Genomic DNA, 19,897 nt, shown 5'->3' with positions numbered 1-19,897 from the left:
TCTTCAAAATGTGTATATGTCCTGAATCTATGTCCCCTGGTTCTAGAATTCCCCTCCAAGGGAAACAATTTTATCCTGTCCACTCTATCTCTTCCCCTCATAATTTTGTACACCTCAATCAGGTCATCCCTCAGCCTTCTTTGTTCCTAGAAAACTCACCCCAACCTATCCACTCTCTCCTCCTAGCTATACTTTCCTAGCCCTGGCAATATTCTTGTAAACCTCCTCTGCTCTCTCTCCAAAGCAATTACGTCCGTCCTGTAACATTGTGACCAGAACTGCACACAATGCTCCAGTTGTGGCTTCGCCAGCGTTTTATACAATTCTAACATTATATCCTGACTTTTATATTCTATACCTCTGCCAATGAAGGAGAACATTCCATCTGCCTTCTTTACAACCTTATCTACTTGGACTGCTGCCTTTAGGGACCTGTGTACTTGTACACCAAGATCTCATCTCTCACTTCATCTACCCCTCTTCGTATATTCCCATTTATTGTGTATTCCCTATAACTGTTTGACCTTCCTAAGTGCATTACCTCACACTTCTCCATGTTAAAAACACTACCGAACACCATCACCTATAAGGTTCCTTTCAAGTCCTACACTATCTTGATTTGGAACTAAAATGCTTTTTCTTCACCGTCACTGGGTCAAGATCTTGGAACTCCATTTTTAACAGCACTATGGGTGTACCTTCAACACATGGACTACAGCGGTTCCAGAAAGCAGCTCACCACCATAATAAGGACAATTAGGGATGGGCAATAAATATTGGTCTAGCCAGTGACACCCACATCCTATAAATGAACATAAAAAATACTGAGGTGAATGCTAACTTATGGCGAAAGGAAAATACTCCCAACTCTCATCAAATTCTTGTCTTGCCATCTGAAACTGAAGGCTATGTTGAGGTGTGGAACTAACTAGGAGGTTTCTGACAGAATCAAAACTGAGCAGTTATTTAATTTATTTATGAGTAGTAAGTTTTTGTCAAATAATAAGTTGACATTCATTTCCATTTCTTTGTAAAGCAGAAGTTAATAGTTCACAGTAAATTGAGTACATAAATGCAACCTTCACAGCTTGTGTTAATAAAATATCTGTACAAATCCTTAACATTTACAGTTTCTTACAAAACGGTGAATTCATATATACACAATTACGATGAGACCCATCTGTACAGGGTATCAGATATAATTCTAGATCATCCCATTGAGTTTAGTCCATTCATAAATGTCTTGTTCACAGACAATGTCTGAGTTGATGAGCAGATATCTGTCTCCGACACAGAAATGTTTCTGACAAGCTGCACATTTAAAACACTCCAGGTGGTAAACCTTGTCTTTGACTCGCATTGTCATTTCATAGGCCCGGATTCGCTTGTCACAGGCAGAACAAAGTCCATCTTGACCAAATAACCTGAAGAGGAATAAAAGGAAGTTAGTCTAAAGCATTAGAAACAGTGAAGCATACTATTAAATCTGTATTTGATCAAATGGATAGCCATTGATCAGTGGGGGAAAGAAACAAAGAACAAAGAACAGTACAGCACAGGAAACAGGCCCTTCGGCCCTCCAAGCCTGTGCCGCTCCTTGGTCCAACTAGACCAATCGTTTGTATCCCTCCATTCCCAGGCTGCTCATGTGATTATCCAGGCAAGTCTTAAACGATGTCAGTGTGTCTGCCTCCACCACCCTACTTGGCAGCGCATTCCAGGCCCCCACCACCTTCTGTGTAAAAAACGTCCCTCTAATATCCGAGTTAAATTCGCCCCTCTCACCTTGAGCCCGTGACCCCTCATGATCGTCACTTCTGATCTGGGAAAAAGCTTCCCACCGTTCACCTTATCTATCCCCTTCATAATCTTGTACACCTCTATTAGATCTCCCCTCATTCTCCGTCTTTCCAGGGAGAACAAGCCCAGTTTACCCAATCTCTCCTCATAGCCAAGACCCTCCATACCAGGCAACATCCTGGTAAACCTTCTCTGCACTCTCTCTAACGCCTCCACGTCCTTCTGGTAGTGCGGCGACCAGAACTGGACGCAGTACTCCAAATGTGGCCTAACCAGCGTTCTATACAGCTGCATCATCAGACTCCAGCTTTTATACTCTATACCCCGCCCTATAAAGGTAAGCATACCATATGCCTTCTTCACCACCTTCTCCACCTGTGCTGCCACCTTCAAGGATTTGTGGACTTGCACACCTAGGCCCCTCGGTGTTTCTATACTCTTGATGGCCATGCCATTTATTGTATAACTCCTCCCTACATTATTTCTTCCAAAATGCATCACTTTGCATTTATCTGGATTAAATTCCATCTGCCAACTCTCTGCCCAATTTTCCAGCCTATCTATATCCTGCTGTATTGCCCACCAATGCTCATCGCTATCCGCAAGTCCAGCCATCTTCGTGTCATCCGCAAACTTGCTGATAACACCAGTTACATCTTCTTCCAAATCATTTATATATATCACAAATAGCAGAGGTCCCAGTACAGAGCCCTGCAGAACACCACTGGTCACAGACCTCCAGCCGGAAAAAGACCCTTCGACTGCTACCCTCTGTCTCCTATGGCCAAACCAGTTCTCCACCCATCTAGCCACTTCTCCTTGTATCCCATGAGCCTTAACCTTCTTCACCAACCTGCCATGTGGGACTTTGTCAAATGCCTTACTGAAATCCATATAGACGACATCCACGGCCCTTCCTTCGTCAACCGTTTTTGTCACTTCCTCAAAAAACTCCACCAAATTTGTAAGGCACGACCTCCCTCTTACAAAACCATGCTGTCTGTCACTAATGAGATTGTTCCGTTCTAAATGTGCATACATCCTGTCTCAAAATCCTCTCCAACAACTTCCCTACCACGGACGTCAAGCTCACCGGCCTATAATTTCCTGGGTTATCCCTGCTACCCTTCTTAAACAACGGAACACATTCGCTATCCTCCAATCCTTAGGGACTTCACCTGTGTCCAAAGAAGCGACAAAGATTTCCATCAGAGGCCCAGCAATTTCATCTCTCGTCTCCCTGAGCACTCTAGGATACATGCCATCAGGCCCTGGGGCTTTGTCAGTTTAATGTTCCCTAAAAAACCTAACACTTCCTCCCTTGTAATGGAGATTTTCTCTAACGGGTCAACATCTCCCTCCGAGACACTCCCGGTTAACACGTCCCTCTCCTTCGTGAATACCGATGCAAAGTATTCATTTGGGATCTCCCCTATTCCCTTGGGTTCTAAGCATAATTCCCCTCCTTTGTCCCCGAGAGGTCCGATTTTCTCCCTGACAACTCTTTTGTTCCTAACGCATGAATAGAATGCCTTAGGATTCTCCTTAATCCTGCCTGCCAAGAACATCTCGTGACCTCTTTTTGCCCTTCTAACTCCCCGTTTGAGTTCTTTCCTACTCTCTCTGTATTCCTCCAGAGCTCCTTCTGTTTTCTGTGGCCTGGACTTAACGTATGCCTTCCTTTTCATTTTAATCAGATCCTCAATTTCCCTGGTTATCCACGGCTCTCGAATCCTACCTTTCCTATCCTTCCTTTTTACAGGCACATGCCTGTCCTGCAGCCTTATCAAAACAGTAGAGGACCCCAGCACTTGAGGGCTAACAGCACTGTGGCTATACCTACATGACATCAACTGCAACAGTTCAAGAAGGCTGTTCACCGCCACCTTCTCAAGGGCAATTAAGGAGGGCCAAAAATGCTGGCCTAGCCAGTGATGCCTCACATGAACGAATAAAAAACCCACTAATTTTGGTGCTGAAATATATGGTTCCAGCTTTCGTCAAGGTTTCTGCTCTTAATATTAGCTAAAAGGTGGTAACGTAAAGTCACCATAATCCCAGGTGACCATAGGCTGTTCTCCCCTTTGAGGAGGAGAGCCGACTAGAATTATAGAATCATAGAAACCCTACAGTGCAGAAAGAGACCATCTAGCCCATCGCGTCTGTACCGACCACAATCCCACCCAGGCCCTACTCCCATATCCTTACATATTTACCCGCTAATCCCTCTAATCTACACATTTGAGGATCACCACACCACAGGCGAGGGACAAGGTTGAGAAGGTGGGGTCTTCATGAATAACCTCAACCGGTACGGGAATTGAACCCGCACTGTTGGCATCACTGCATCACAAACTAGCCACTAGACCAACGGAGTTAACCAACTCCCCAAGGTGGACATCATATCTGGCTGCTGTTCCCTTTTGCCAGGAGTGTCCAATCATTTTGACTTCTTGAGTGATGGCGCCTTGAATGTCCTAGAAATGTTAAAATTAATTCTCCATTCAATTTGCTTGTGTGTCAAGCTTTTTATATATTCATTCATGGGATGTGAGCATCGTTGGATGGGCCAGCATTTATTGCCCATTGCTAAGGGCATTTAAGAGTCAACCACATTGCTGTGGATCTGGAGTTCGATGTAGGTCAGACCAAACGAAGATGACAGATTTCCTTCCCTAAAGGGACATTAGTGAACCAGATGGGTTTTTATGACAATCGACAATGGTTTCATGGTTTTGTGAAGGGTAGGTCGTGCCTCACAAACCTTATTGAGGTCTTTGAGAAGGTGACCAAAGAGGTGGATGAGGGTAAAGCGGTTGATGTGGTGTATATGGATTTCAGCAAAGCGTTTGATAAGGTTCCCCATGGTAAGCTTTTGCAGAAAATACAGACACATGGGATTGAGGGTGATTTAGTGGTTTGGATCAGGAATTGGCTAGCTGTAAGAAAACACAGGGTGGTGGTTGATGGGAAATATTCATCCTGGAGTTCAGTTACTAGTGGTGTACCGCAAGGATCTGTTTTGGGGCCACTGCTGTTTGTCATTTTTATTAATGACCTGGATGAGGGTGTAGAAGGATGGATTAGTAAATTTGCAGATGACACTAAAGTGGGTGGAGTTGTAGACAGTGCGGAGTGAAGTGGCACGTTGCAGAGGGACATAGATCAGCTGCAGAGCTGGGCTGAGAGGTGGCAAATGGAGTTTAATGCAGAAAAGTGTGAGGTGATTCACTTTGGAAGGAGTAACAGGAATACAGAGTACTGGGCTAATGGTAAGATACTTGGTAGTGTGGATGAACAGAGGGATCTGGGTGTCCATGTGCATAGATCCCTGAAAGTTGACACCCAGGTTGATAGGGTTGTTAAGAAGGCGTACGGTGTGTTAGCTTTTATTGGTAGATAGATTGAGTTTCGGAGCCAGGAGGTCATGCTACAACTGTACAAAACTCTGGTATGGCCGTACTTGGAGTATTGCGTACAGTTCTGGTCGCCGCATTATAGGAAAGATGTGGTAGCATTGGAAAAGGTGCAGAGGAGATTTACCAGGATGTTGCCTGGTGTGGTGGGAAGATGGTATGAGGAAAGGCTGAGGGACTTGAGGTTGTTTTCGTTAGAGAGAAGGTTAAGAGGTGACTTAATAGAGGCATACAAGATGATCAGAGGATTAGTTAGGGTGGATAGTGAGAGCCTTTTTCCTTGGATGGTGATGGCTAACACGAAGGGACATAGCTTTAAATTGAGGGGTGACAGATGTTTGAGGTAGGTTCTTTACACAGAGTAGTAAGGGCGTGGAATGCCCTGCCTGCAGCAGTAGTGGACTCGTCAACATTAAGAGCATTCAAATGGTTATTGGATAAACACATGGATGATATTGGAATAGCGTAGATTAGAGGGGCTTTAGATTGGTTTCACTGGTCGGCGCAACATCGAGGGCCGAAGGGCCTGTACTGCGCTGTAATGTTCTATGGTCATCATTAGACTTCTAATTCCAGATTTTCACCATCTGCCATGGTGGGATTCGAACCCAAGTCCCTAGAGCTTTGCCCCGAGTCTCTGGATTACTAATCCAGTGACAATATCACTATGCCACTGACTCCCAAAAGCTGCAGATACTTCGGCATTGTCTGTTCAGTGTTGCTGATGGCACAGAGATTTGAAGAAGTCCCGCCTTCACATTGAGAATAATCTCCAACATGTTGTGTGGCACGGTCACTGGGCTAAATGGAACAGACTTTGAACAGTTCTAACAATGAGGAGCTGTGGGCCATCAACAGCAGCGGAACTGCACTCCAGCACAATCTGTAACCTCCTGGCCCAGTATATCGCCAACTCATAAAAAAGTTTAAAGTTTATTTATTAGTCACAAGTAAGGCTTACATTAACACTGCAATGAAGTAACTGTGAAATTCCCCTAGTCGCCACACTCCGGCATCTGTTCGGATCAATGAACAAACCAGCACATCTTTCAGACTGTGGGAGGAAACCGGAGCACCCGGAGGAAACCCACGAGACATGGGCAGAACGTGCAAACTCCATACAAACAGTGACCCAAGCCAGGAATCGAAACCGGACTTGGTGCTGTGAGGCAGCAGTGCTAACCACTGTGCCACTCTGGTGATAACTCAACCATTATCATCAAGCCAGGGGATCAACCCTGGTTCACTGGAGTGCAGGAGAGCATGCTGGGAGCAGCACCAGGCATACCTAAAAATGAGGTGTCACCCTGGCGAAGCTACCAAACAGGATTACTTGCATACCAAATGGCATAAACAGCGAGTGATAGACAGAGCTAAGTGATCACACAACCAACGGATCAGATCCAAGCTCTGCAGACCTGCCACATCTAGTCGTGAATCAATTAAACAACTCACTGAAGGAGGAGGCTCCACAAATAGCCCCATCCTCAATGGTGGAGGAGCCCAGCACATCAGTGCAAAAGATAAGGCTTAAGTATTCACAGCAATCTTCAGCCAGAAGTGCCAAGTGGATGATCCATCTCGGCCTCCTCCAGTGATCCCCAGCATCTCAGCTGCCAGTCTCCAGCCAGTTCAATTCGCTCCACGTGATATCAAGAAACGGTTGGAGGCACTGGATACTGCAAAGGCAATGGGCCCTCATAACATTCCAGCAATAGTACTGAAGACTTATGCTCCAGAACTTGCCACTCCCCTAGCCAAGCTCTTCCAGTACAGTTACAACACTGGCATCTACCCAACAACATGGAAAATTGCCCAGGTATGTCCTGCACACAAAAAGCAGGACAAATCCAACCCGACCAATTACCGCCCAATCAGTCTACTCTCGATCATCAGTAAAGTGATGGAAGTAGTCATTAACAGTGCTACCAAGCAGCACCTGCTTAGCAATATTAGGCAGGAACTGAAGAATGTAGATTGGGGGCAGATGTTTGAGGGCAAATCAACATCTGGCACGTGGGAGGCTTTCAAGTGTAAGTTGATAGGAATTCAGGACCGGCACGTTCCTGTAAGGATGAAGGATAAGTATGGCAAGTTTTGGGAACCTTGGATAACGAGAGATATTGTGAGCCTAGTCAAAAAGAAAAAGGAAGCATTTGTCAAGGCTAGGAGGCTGGGAACACACAAAGCAAGTGTGGAATATAAGGAAAGTAGAAAGAAACTGAAGCAAGGAGCCAGGAGGTCTAAAAAAGGTCATGAAAAGTCATTGGCCATCCGGTTAAGGAAAATCCCATGGCTTTTTATACATACTAGTCGTATGAGGAACAATTGAGGACTCTGGGTCTGTACATAGAACATAGAACAGTACAGCACAGTACAGACCCTACTGCCCTCGATGTTGTGCTGAGCTTTGTCTGAAACCAAGATCAAGCTATCCCACTCCCTATCATTCTGATGTGCTCCATGTGCCTATCCAATAACCACTTGAAAGTTCCTAAAGTGTTCGACTCCACTATCACAGCAGGCAGTCCATTCCACACCCCAACCACTCTCTGAGTAAAGAACCTACCTCGGACATCCCTCCTATATCTCCCACCATGAACCTTATAGTTATGCCCCCCAGTAACAGCTACATCCACCCGAGGAAATAGTCATAGAAATCATAGAAATCATAGAAACCCTACAGTGCAGAAGGAGGCCATTCGGCCCATCGAGTCTGCACTGACCACAATCCCACCCAGGCCCTACCCCCACACATGTTCCCCGCTAATCCCACTAACCTATGCATCCCAGCACTCTAAGGGGCAATTTTTTTAACCTCGCCAATCAACCTAACCCGCGCATCTTTGGATGTGTCTGAATGTCCACTCTATCTATCCCCCTCATCATCTTATAAAGTTGACTCTCATCCTCCTCCGCTCTAATGAGAAAAGCCCTAGCTCCCTCAGCCTTTCCTCACAAGGCCTACCCTCCAAACCAGGCAGCATCCTGGTAAATCTCCTCTGCACTCTCTCCAATGCTTCCACATCCTTCTTATAGTGAGGTGACCAGAACTGCACACAATATTCCAAATGTGGTCTCACCAAGGTCCTGTACAGTTGCAGCATAACCCCACGGCTCTTAAACTCCTACCCCCTGTTAATAAAAGCTAACACACTATAGGCCTTCTTCACAGCTCTATCCACTTGAGTGGCAACCTTCAGAGATCTGTGGATATGAACCCCAAGATCTCTGTTTCTCCACATTCCTCAGAACCCTGCCGTTGACCCTGTAATCCACATTCAAATTTGTCCTACCAAAATGAATCACTTCGCACTTATCAGGGTTAAACTCCATCTGCCATTTTTCGGCCCAGCTCTGCATCCTATCAATGTCTCTTTGCAGCCTACCACAGCCTTCCACCTCATCCATTACTCCACCAATCTTGGTGTCATCAGCAAATTTACTGACCCACCCTTCAGCCCCCTCCTCCAAGTCATTGATAAAATTCACAAATAGCAGAGGACCCAGCACTGATCCCTGTGGTACACCGCTGGTAACTGGTCTCCAGTCTGAACATTTTCCATCCACCACCACCCTCTGTCTTCTATGAGATCGCCAGTTACTTATCCAATCGGCCAAATTTCCCTCTATCCCCCACCTCCTTACTTTCTTCATGAGCGAACGAGGGGAAAACTTATCAACGCCCTACTAAAATCCATGTATACGACATCAACTGCTCTACCTTCATCTGCACACTTAATTACCTCCTCAAAGAATTCAATCAAATTTGTGAGGCAAGACTTACCCTTCACGAATCCGCGTTGACTATCCCGGATTGAGCTGCATCTTTCCAAATGGTCATAAATCCTATCCCTCAGGATCTTTTTCATTAACTTACCGACCACCAAAGTAAGACTAACCGGCCTATAATTACCAGGTCATTCCTATTTCCTTTCTTGAACAGAGGAACAACAATCGCCACTCTCCAGTCCTCTGGCACTATCCCAGTGTCGATGGTAACCATGATGTGGAGATGCTGGCCCTGGACTTTAACCTGGTGTTGTTAAAACTCTTACTGTGACTATCCCCGTGGACAGTGAGGACCCAAAGATCAAAGCCAAAGGCTCTGCAATCTCATCCCTTGCCTCCCAAAGAATCCTAGGATATATCCCATCTGGCCCAGGGGACTTATCGACCCTCAGGTTTTTCAAAATTGCTAATACATCTTCCCTCAGAACATCTACCTCCTCCAGCCTATCAGCCTGTATCACACTCTCATCCCCTCTCCTTGGTGAACACTGAAGAAAAGTATTCATTCATCACTTCTGACTCCAAGCACAAGTTTCCACTACTATCCTTGACCAGCCCTAACCTCACCCTGGTCATTCTTTTATTCCTCACATAAGAGTAAAAAGCCTTGGGGTTTTCCTTGATCTGACCCGCCAAGGACTTCTCATGCACCCCCCCCCCCCCTTAGCTCTCCTAAGCCCTTTTTTTCAGCTCATTCCTTGCTACCTTGTAACCCTCAAGCGACCCAGCTGAACCTTGTTTTCTCATCCTTCCATACACTTCCTTTTTCCTCTTGACAAGATATTCAACCTCTTTTGTGAACCATGGTTCCCTCACTCGGCCATTTCCTCCCTGCCTGACAGGGACATGCCTATCAAGGACACACAGTATTTGTTCCTTGAACAAGCTCCACTTTTCATTTGTGCCTTTCCCTGACAGTTTCTGTTCCCATCTTATGCTCCCTAATTCTTGCCTAATGGCATCATAATTACCCCTCCCCCAATTATAAACCTTGCCTTGCCGTATGGCCCTATCCCTCTCCATTGCAATAATGAAAGACACCGAATTGTGGTCACTATCTCCAAAGTGCTCTCCCACAAACAAATCTAACACTTGGCCCGGTTCATTACCCAGTACCAAGTCCAATGTGGCCCCACCTTTTGTCGGCCTATCCACATATTGTGTCAGGAAACCCTCCTGCCCACACTTTTCAAAAACTGCCCCATCCGAACTATTCGACCTATAAAGGTTCCAATCAATATTTGAAAAGTTAAAGTCACCCATGACAACTAACAAAGAACAAAGAGCAATACAGCACAGGAACAGGCCCTTTGGCCCTCCAAGCCAGCACCACTCCCTGATCCAAACTAGACCATTCTTTTGTATCCCTCCATTCCCACTCCGTTCATGTGGCTATCTAGATAAGTTTTAAACGTTCCCAGTGTGTCTGCCTCCACCACCTTGCCCGGCAGCACATTCCAGGCCCCCACCACCCTCTGTGTAAAATACGTCCTTCTGATATCCGTGATAAACCTCCCCCACCTCTCACCTTGAACCCATGACCCCTCGTGAACATCACCACCGACCTGGGAAAAAGCTTCCCACCGTTCACCCTATCTATGCCTTTCATAATTTTATACATCTCTATTAGGTCACCCCTCATCCTCCGTCTTTCCAGTGAGAACAACCCCAGTTTACCCAATCTCTCCTCATAACTAAGCCCTTCCATACCAGGCAGCATCCTGGTAAACCTCCTCTGCACTCTCTCTAAAGCCTCCACGTCCTTCTGGTGGTGTAGCGACCAGAACTGGGCGCAGTATTCCAAATGCGGCCGAACCAACGTTCTATACAACTGCAACATCAGACCCCAACTTTTATACTCTATGCCCCGTCCTATAAAGGCAAGCATGCCATATGCCTTATTCACTACCTTCTCCACCTGTGACGTCACCTTCAAGGATCTGTGGACTTGCACACCCAGGTCCCTCTGCGTATCTACACCCTTTATGGTTCTGCCATTTATCGTATAGCTCCGCCCTACGTTAGTTCTACCAAAATGCATCACTTCGCATTTATCTGGATTGAACTCCATCTGCCATTTCTTTGCCCAAATTTCCAGCCTATCTATATCCTTCTGTAGCCTCTGACAATGTTCCTCACTATCTGCAAGTCCAGCCATTTTCGTGTCATCCGCAAGCTTACTGATCACCCCAGTTACACCTTCTTCCAGATCATTTATATAAATCACAAACAGCAGAGGTCCCAATACAGAGCCCTGCGGAACACCACTAGTTACAGGCCCTTCCACTACCACCCTATGTCTTCTGTGACCAAGCCAGTTCTCCACCCATCTAACCACCTCCCCCTTAATCCCATGAGATCCAACCTTTTGCACCAACCTACCACGAGAGACTTTGTCAAACGCTTTACTAAAGTCCATATAGATGACATCCACGGCCCTTCCCTCATCCACCATTCTAGTCACTACCCTGTGACCTCCACACATATCCATAATCTGCTTTGCAATTTCTTCCTCCACATCTCTATTACTATTTGGGGGCCTATAGAAAACTCCTAACAACGTGACTGCTCCTTTCCTATTTCTAACTTCAGCCCATATTACCTCAGTAGGCAGATCTCCCTCGAACTGCCTTTCTGCAGCTGTTAAACTATCTTTGATTAACAATGCTGCTACTCCAGCTCTTTTACCACCTTCCCCACTCTTACTGAAACATCTATACCCCGAAACTTCCAACAACCATTCCTGTCCCTGTTCTAACCATGTCCCTGTAATGGCCACAACATCATAGCCCCAAGTACCAATCCACGCTCCAAGTTCACCTACCTTATTCTGGATGTTTCTTGCATTGAAGTAGACACACTTCAACCCACCTTCCTGTCTGCCGGTACACTCCTGCGACCTTGATACCCTCCTCAGTACCTCACAACACAACACTGGCTTCTGGACTACAGCTCCTTTTCCCATCCCCCTGACAAATTAGTTATCTGCACTCTTTCTCTGTTCCTCAACTCACTAGCACGTGGCACCGGCAACAAACCAGAGATGAAAACATGGTTCGTCCTGGCTCTCAGCTTCCACCCTAGCTCCCTAAATTCCTGTTTTAAATCCCCATCCCTTCTCTTACCTACGTTGTTGGTACCAATGTGTACCACAACTTGTGACTGCTCCCCCTCCCCCTTAAGGATCTTGAAAACACGGTCCGAGACGTCACGGACCCTGGCACCCGGGAGGCAACATACCATCCATGAGTCTCTCGCTGCCACAGAATCTCCTATCTGTCCCTCTAACTATCGAGTCCCCAATAACTATTGCTCTCCTGCTCTCCCCCCTTCCCTTCTGAGCCACAGGGACGGACTCCGTGCTGGCGATCCATTCACCGTGGCTTACCACTGGTAGGTTGTCCCTCCCAACAGTATCCAAAGTGGTATACTTGTTGCCGAGGGGAACAACCACAGGGGATCCCGTACTGACTGCTTCCTCCCAGCCCCTCTCACCGTCACCCATCTATCTTCATTCTTCGTAGTAACTACATCCCTGAAGCTTCTATCTATGACCATCCTTCTAAACTCGTTGGAGTTAGTGTTAGGAGTTTAGAAGGATGAGGAGGGATCTTATTGAAACTTATAGGATACTGCAAGGCCTGGATAGAGTGGATGTGGAGAGGATATTTTCACTAGTAGAAAAAGCTAGAACCACAGGGCACAACCTCAGGCTAAAGGGACGATCCTTTAAAACAGAGATGAGGAGGAATTTCTTCAGCCAGAGAGTGGTGAATCTATGGAACTCTTTGCCAAAGAAGGCTGTGGAGGCCAGGTCCCCGGAAGGGTAGGGGGTTTTAGTTCAGTCGGGCTGCATGATCAATGCAGGCTTGAAGGGCCAAAGGGCCCGTTCTGTGCTATAATTTTCTTCGTTCTTTGTTCTAACCTGCTCAGTGACGCCCAGTTTGGGTTTCACCAGGGTCACTCAGCAACTGACCTCATTACAGCCTTGGATCAAACATGGACGAAAAAGAGCTTAATTCCAGAGGTGAGGTGAGAGTGACAGCCCTTGACATCAAAGCTGCATTCGACTGAGTGCGGTATCAAGGAGCCTTGGCAAAACTGGAATCAGTGGATGTCAGGGAGCAAATTCTCCACTGGTTGTAGTCATACCTGGTACATAGGAAGATGGCTGTGATTGTGGAGGGTCAGTCATCTCAACTCCAGGACATCCCCGCAGGAGTCCCTCAGGGTAGTGTCCTAGGCCCAACAACCAACAATCTTCAGCTGCTGCATCAATGACCTTCCCTCCGTCATAAGGTGAGAAGAGAGGATGTTCGCTGATGATTGCACAATGTTCAGCACCATTCACGACTCCTCAGATATTGAAGCAGTCCATGCTCAAATGCAACAAGGCCAACATCCTTGGGGTTACCATTGACCAGAAAACTCAACTGGACTCACCACAGAAATACAGTACAGGCAAAAAGAGCAAGTCAGAAGCTCGGAATACTGCAATGAGTAACTCACCTCCTGACTCCCCAGAGCCTATCCACCATCTACAAAGCACAAGTCAGGAGTGTGATGGAATACTCCCCACTTGCTTGGATGGGTGCAGCTCCAACAACACTCAAGAAGCTCAACACCATCCAGGACAAAGCAGCCCCGCTTGATTGGCATCACATCTACAAACATCCACTCCCTCCACCACCGACGCTCAGTAGCAGCAGTGTGTACTATCTACAAGATGCACTGCAGCAATTCAAAGATCCTTAGACAGCACCTTCCAAACCCACGACCACTTCCATCTAGAAGGACAAGGGCAGCAGATAAATGGGAACACCACCACCTGCCAGTTTCCCTCCAAGCCACTCACCATCTTGATTTGGAAATATATCGGCCGTTCCTTCGCAGTCGCTGGGTAAAAATCCTGGAATTCCCTCCCTAACGGTATTGTGGGTCAACCCACAGCACGTGGACTTGCAGCGATTCAAGAAGGCAGCTCACCACCACCTCCTCAAGGGCAACTAGGGATGGGCAATAAATGCCCATGTCCCACGAATGAATAAAAAAAATGCAGTTTGAAGAGACTGATGAATGAAAGGAAAGAATAAACGGCACTGATCACAAGGGAATATTATTATTACATTTCTGCATCATGGGAAGGACACCCCTAAATGTAACTCACCCAATTCATTTATGGGAATCAATCACACCACAGAGTTTAAACTTATATCAGTTATATATTTTAACCCGAAAGCTTTAATTTCAGGTAACAGGACTTCTGCATTAAAATAGAAATAAAATTCAAATAAATCTGTCATACCTGAGGTAGTCCCTTCGACAAAGCTTTCTGCCCAGTTTATAGTACAGTCTCCGACCCACTTCTCCTAGTCTACAGCCACACAGGTCACAGCTCAGACAATCTTCATGCCAATATTGATCGATAGCTTTCAGGAAATAACGATCTCCAATATTCTGTTGACAACCCCCACATGTTAATAATGAAGGAGGTATCTGTAGAACCTCATCCACTGGCTCCCTGTAAAAAACAATTGTCAAAAGTCAAAGTACAATTACCAAAGTCTGAGGCCACGCACCGACCGACTCAAGAACAGCTTCTTCCCTTGCTGCTGCCGTCAGACTTTTGAATGGACCGACCTCGCATTAAGTTGATCTTTCTCTACACCCTAGTTATGACTGTAACACTACATTCCGCACTCTCTCCTTTCCTTCTCTATGAATGATATGCTTTGGCTGCATAGCGCGCAAGAAACAATACTTTCCACTGTATCCCAATACATGTGACGATAATAAATCAAATTAAATTGAGATTAAAGGCAACTTAAGTCAAAAGTACTGAGATTTCCTTTCAATCTGTTCATGAGACAGAAGGTCAAGTTAATCCACTGAATGTATGAGAGGTACGAGTTTGGGATGTGAAAGTCAGTCAGGGCTTGCTTTCTTGGTTGTAATGCAGGAACTCATGCTGCAAGTGCTTGTGTGCAGTGTTTGCACTTAGCAATGATGCCATCATCACTCCCTTCAATACTGGGCACCTCGACAAATGCTGCCCTGACACCATCCTCCTGTAAGGAGGTCATTCTTTGGAAAATAGGGGCTGACTGACAGGGAATTAGATTCAGATGTGGTTCAGTACTCAAAAACGCCTGTAGGAGGAACTCTAATATAAAAATTATCTGGAAGGATTGAGTGTTTTTTTGCGATACTTTGTCCAAATTTGCAATGTACTTAATCAACAATGAAATGATTCTCCAATGCTTTAAGTTTCAGAGTGAACAAAGATTGATAATACTGTATATCTCACCTAATTGGGGCAGAAGTGTAATTAACATAAACGCATAGGAAATAAAATCTCAAAGATATTAATAATTTACAGAATGGGCACAATATAAGAAAGCATTATTTTGGTGGTTTGAATCAAGAGGCCAGAAACTGAAATAGAGCAAAGCCATTAAGGTACACATTGAAAATGTAAAACATCAGAAATATAGGGCGGGATTCTCTGGCCGCGCTCCCCTCAAAACCGGAGAATCCCACCCGAGGTCAATGGACCTTTGCACGATCTGCCCCCCGCCCGCAACAATTCCCGTGGCGGGCGGGACAGGAGAATTCCAGCCATGGTCCCTCATGCCTGCTACACTATTCAATATGGTCATGACTGATCTTCGCCTTCAACTCCACATTCCCATCCATTCCCAATTTTCCTGGATTCCCAGAGAGAAATGCATTGGTAGAATTTTCTCTCCGGGACTAAATCCGAGGGGGAGGGCAGAGGGCAAATCAGACAATACCACCTGACTTCAGCCTAAATAATTATTCAGTCGGGGGTTTCCTGATGTATTGTGTGACATTCTGAGCTAAATGGAACACAATACCATAATATCCACACACTGTTCTTAAAAGGTGCCAAGACAACAACCTACTCAATATTGAGGAAGGAGATGGCTTGAATTAGACAGGGAGCTGCAATGCTCACATCCAGTTTGATGAACTGGAGGCCAGGAGAAGTGTCCTGTATCTGGTCAGTGCCGAAGGTGTGGTCCAAAGGACTGCCCTGCAGTGCAGAAAGCAGATGAAGGACCCCATCTGCTCCACCAGAATATAGTAAGAAGTATCACAACACCAGGTTAAAGTCCAACCTGGTGTTGTGAGACTTCTTACATAGAACATAACAGCGCAGTACAGGCCTTTCGGCCCTCGATGTTGCGCCGACCAGTGAAACCAATCTAAAGCCCCTCTAATCTACACTATTCCAATATCATCCATATGTTTATCCAATAACCATTTGAATGCTCTTAATGTTGACGAGTCCACTACTGCTGCAGGCAGAGCATTCCACACCCTTACTACTCTCCGAGTAAAGAACATAGAAACATAGAAAACTACAGCACAAAACAGGCCCTTTGGCCCCACAAGTTGTGCCGAACATATCCCTACCTTTTAGGCCTACCTATAACCCTCCATCCTATTAAGTCCCATGTACTCATCCAGGAGTCTCTTAAAAGACCCTGTTGAGGTTGCCTCCACCACCACTGACGGCAGCCGATTCCACTCGCCCACCACCCTCTGTGTGAAAAACGTCCCCCTAACATCTCCCCTGTACCTACCCCCCAGCACCTTAAACCTGTGTCCTCTCGTAGCAGCCATTTCCACCCTGGGAAAAAGCCTCCGAGAGTCCACCCGATCTATGCCTCTCAACATCTTATATATCTCTATTAGGTCTCCTCTCATCCTGCGTCTCTCCAAGGAGAAAAGACCGAGCTCCCTCAGCCTATCCTCATAAGGCATGCCACTCAATCCAGGCAACATCCTTGTAAATCTCCTCTGCACCCTTTCAATCTTTTCCACATCCTTCCTGTAATGAGGCGACCAGAACTGAGCACAGTACTCCAAGTGGGGTCTGACGAGGGTCTTATATAGCTGCATCATTATCCCCGGACTCCGAAACTCAATCCCTCGATTGATAAAGGCCAGCACACCATACGCCTTCTTAACCACCTCCTCCACCTGCGGGGCCGATTTTAGAGTCCTATGGACCCGGACCCCAAGGTCCTTCTGATCCTCTACCATACTAAGAGTCTTTCCCTTTATATTGTACTCCTTCATCCCATTCGACCTGCCAAAATAGACCACTACACATTTATCTGGGTTGAAGTCCATCTGCCAATTCTCCGCCCAGTCTTGCATCCTATCGATCTATGTCCCTCTGTAACTTCTGACATCCCTCCAGACTATCCACAACCCCACCAACCTTCGTGTCGTCGGCAAACTTACCAACCCATCCCTCCACTTCCTCATCTAGGTCATTTATGAAAATGACAAACAGCTAGGGTCCCAGAACAGATCCCTGGGGCACACCCCTGGTGACCGACCTCCAATTAGAAAAAGACCCATCTATACACATTCTCTGCCTCCTTTGGGCAAGATGTGGAGATGCTGGCGTTGGACTGGGGTAAACACAGTAAGAAGTTTAACAACACCAGGTTAAAGTCCAACAGGTTTATTTGGTAGCAAAAGCCACACAAGCTTTCGGAGCTGCAAGACCCTTCTTCAGGTGAGTGGGAATTCTGTTCACAAACAGAGCATATAAAGACACAAACTCAATTTACATGAATAATGGTTGGAATGCGAATACTTACAACTAATCAAGTCTTTAAGAAACAAAACAAAACAAAACAACATGGGTTCAAATGTTTTAGTCGAAGTAGGGAAGGAGGTAGAAGAGGGGGAGGGGTAGCATTATTGGTCAGAGATTGTATCACAGTGTCAGAGAGGAGGTTTGATGAGGACTTATCTGTTGAGGTAGTATGGGCGGAGATTAGAAATAGGAGAGGAGAGGTCACCCTGTTGGGAGTCTTTTATAGACCTCCTAAAAGTTCTAGAGAGGTTGAGGAAAGGATTGCGGAGTCAATCCTGCTTAGGAGTGAAAGTAATAGGGCAATTGTTATGGGGGATTTTAACTTGACTAATATTGACTGGAATTGTTATAGCTCTAGCTCGTTAGAGGGGTCAGTTTTTGTTCAAAGCGTGCAGGAAGGTTTTTTGACTCAGTATGTAGACAGGCCAACTAGAGGTGAGGCTATATTGGATCTGGTGCTGGGAAATGAGCCAGACCAGGTGCTAGACTTGGAAGTTGGTGTGCATTTTGGTGATAGTGACCACAATTCGGTTACGTTCACCTTAGTGATGGAAAGGGATAGGCATGAACCTCGGGCCAGTGGTTTTAGCTGGGGGAAGGGTAATTATGAGGCTATTAGGAGAGAATTAGGAAACATAGGTTGGACTAGGAGATTACAGGGACTGGGAACGTCCGACATGTGGAGTTTTTTCAAGGAGCAGCTACTGCGAGTCTGTGATAGGTATGTCCCTGTCAGGCAAGGAGGAATTGGTAGGGCTAGGGAACCGTGGTGCACCAAAAAAGTTTCTTTGTTGGTTAAAAAGAAAAAGGAGGCTTATGTTCGGATGAGACGTGAGCACTCGGGTAGTGCACTAGAAAGCTTTAGATTGGCTAAGAGGGAGTTGAAGAGCGAGCTTAGAAGGGCTAAAAGGGGACATGAGAAGACTTTGGCGGATAGGGTTAAAGAGAATCCTAAGGCGTTCTATAGGTATGTCAAGAACAGAAGGTTGGTTAGGGCAAGTTTAGGGCCAGTTATAGATGGCAGAGGGAAGTTATGTGTGGAACCGGAGGAGATTGGTGAAGCATTGAACCAATATTTCTCTTCGGTGTTCACGCAAGGGGACATGAATATAGCTGAGGAGGACACTGGGTTGCAAGGGAGTAGAATAGACAGTATTACAGTTGATAAGGAGGATGTGCAGGATATTCTGGAGGGTCTGAAAATAGATAAATCCCCTGGTCCGGATGGGATTTATCCAAGGATTCTCTGGGAGGCAAGAGAAGTGATTGCAGAGCCTCTGGCTCTGATCTTCAGGTCGTCGTTGGCCTCTGGTATAGTACCAGAAGATTGGAGGTTAGCGAATGTTGTCCCATTGTTTAAGAAGGGGAACAGAGACTTCCCCGGGAATTATAGACCGGTGAGTCTCACTTCTGTTGTCGGCAAGATGTTGGAAAAAATTATAAGGGATAGGATTTATAGTTATTTGGAGAGTAATGAATTGATAGGTGATAGTCAGCATGGTTTTGTGGCAGGTAGGTCGTGCCTTACTAACCTTATTGAGTTTTTTGAGAAAGTGACCAAGGAGGTGGATGGGGGCAAGGCAGTGGACGTGGTATATATGGATTTTAGTAAGGCGTTTGATAAGGTTCACCATGGTAGGCTTCTGCAGAAAATGCAGATGTATGGGATTGGGGGTGATCTAGGAAATTGGATCAGGAATTGGCTAGCGGATAGGAAACAGAGGGTGGTGGTTGATAGTAAATATTCATCATGGAGTGCGGTTACAAGTGGTGTACCTCAGGGATCTGTTTTGGGGCCACTGCTGTTTGTAATATTTATTAATGATCTGGATGAGGGTATAGTTGGGTGGATTAGCAAATTTGCTGATGACACCAAAGTCGGTGGTGTGGTAGACAGTGAGGAAGGGTGTCGTAGTTTGCAGGAAGACTTAGACAGGTTGCAAAGTTGGGCCGAGAGGTGGCGGATGGAGTTTAATGCGGAGAAGTGTGAGGTAATTCACTTTGGTAGGAATAACAGATGTGTTGAGTATAGGGCTAACGGGAGGACTTTGAATAGTGTGGAGGGGCAGAGGGATCTAGGTGTATGTGTGCATAGATCCCTGAAAGTTGGGAATCAAGTAGATAAGGTTGTTAAGAAGGCATATGGTGTCTTGGCGTTTATTGGTAGGGGGATTGAATTTAGGAGTCGTAGCGTTACGTTGCAACTGTACACAACTCTGGTGCGGCCGCACTTGGAGTACTGTGTGCA

General features: G+C 46.0%; 1 protein-coding gene across 3 annotated transcripts in view; it reads right to left on the bottom strand.

The window, feature by feature from the left end:
- Positions 1-941: 941 nt before the first annotated feature.
- The window catches only part of lmo2 (LIM domain only 2 (rhombotin-like 1)), a 51,559-nt gene continuing 32,603 nt past the window's right edge, over positions 942-19,897 (bottom strand). For all 3 annotated transcript variants that reach the window (XM_078221070.1, XM_078221071.1, XM_078221069.1), the window contains 2 exons: positions 14,314-14,529; positions 942-1,424 (listed from right to left, as the gene is read on the bottom strand). In XM_078221070.1, coding sequence (XP_078077196.1) covers positions 1,205-1,424; positions 14,314-14,529 — 436 coding nt within the window. In that variant the 3' untranslated portion in view covers positions 942-1,204. The remainder of the gene's footprint in view (positions 1,425-14,313; positions 14,530-19,897) is intronic.

The sequence above is a fragment of the Mustelus asterias genome, chromosome 9 (assembly GCF_964213995.1).
Source record: "Mustelus asterias chromosome 9, sMusAst1.hap1.1, whole genome shotgun sequence".
Taxonomy (NCBI): Eukaryota; Metazoa; Chordata; class Chondrichthyes; order Carcharhiniformes; family Triakidae; genus Mustelus; species Mustelus asterias.
Note: the sequence above shows the minus strand (reverse complement) of the source record. Positions and strands in the feature narration are given on the sequence as shown.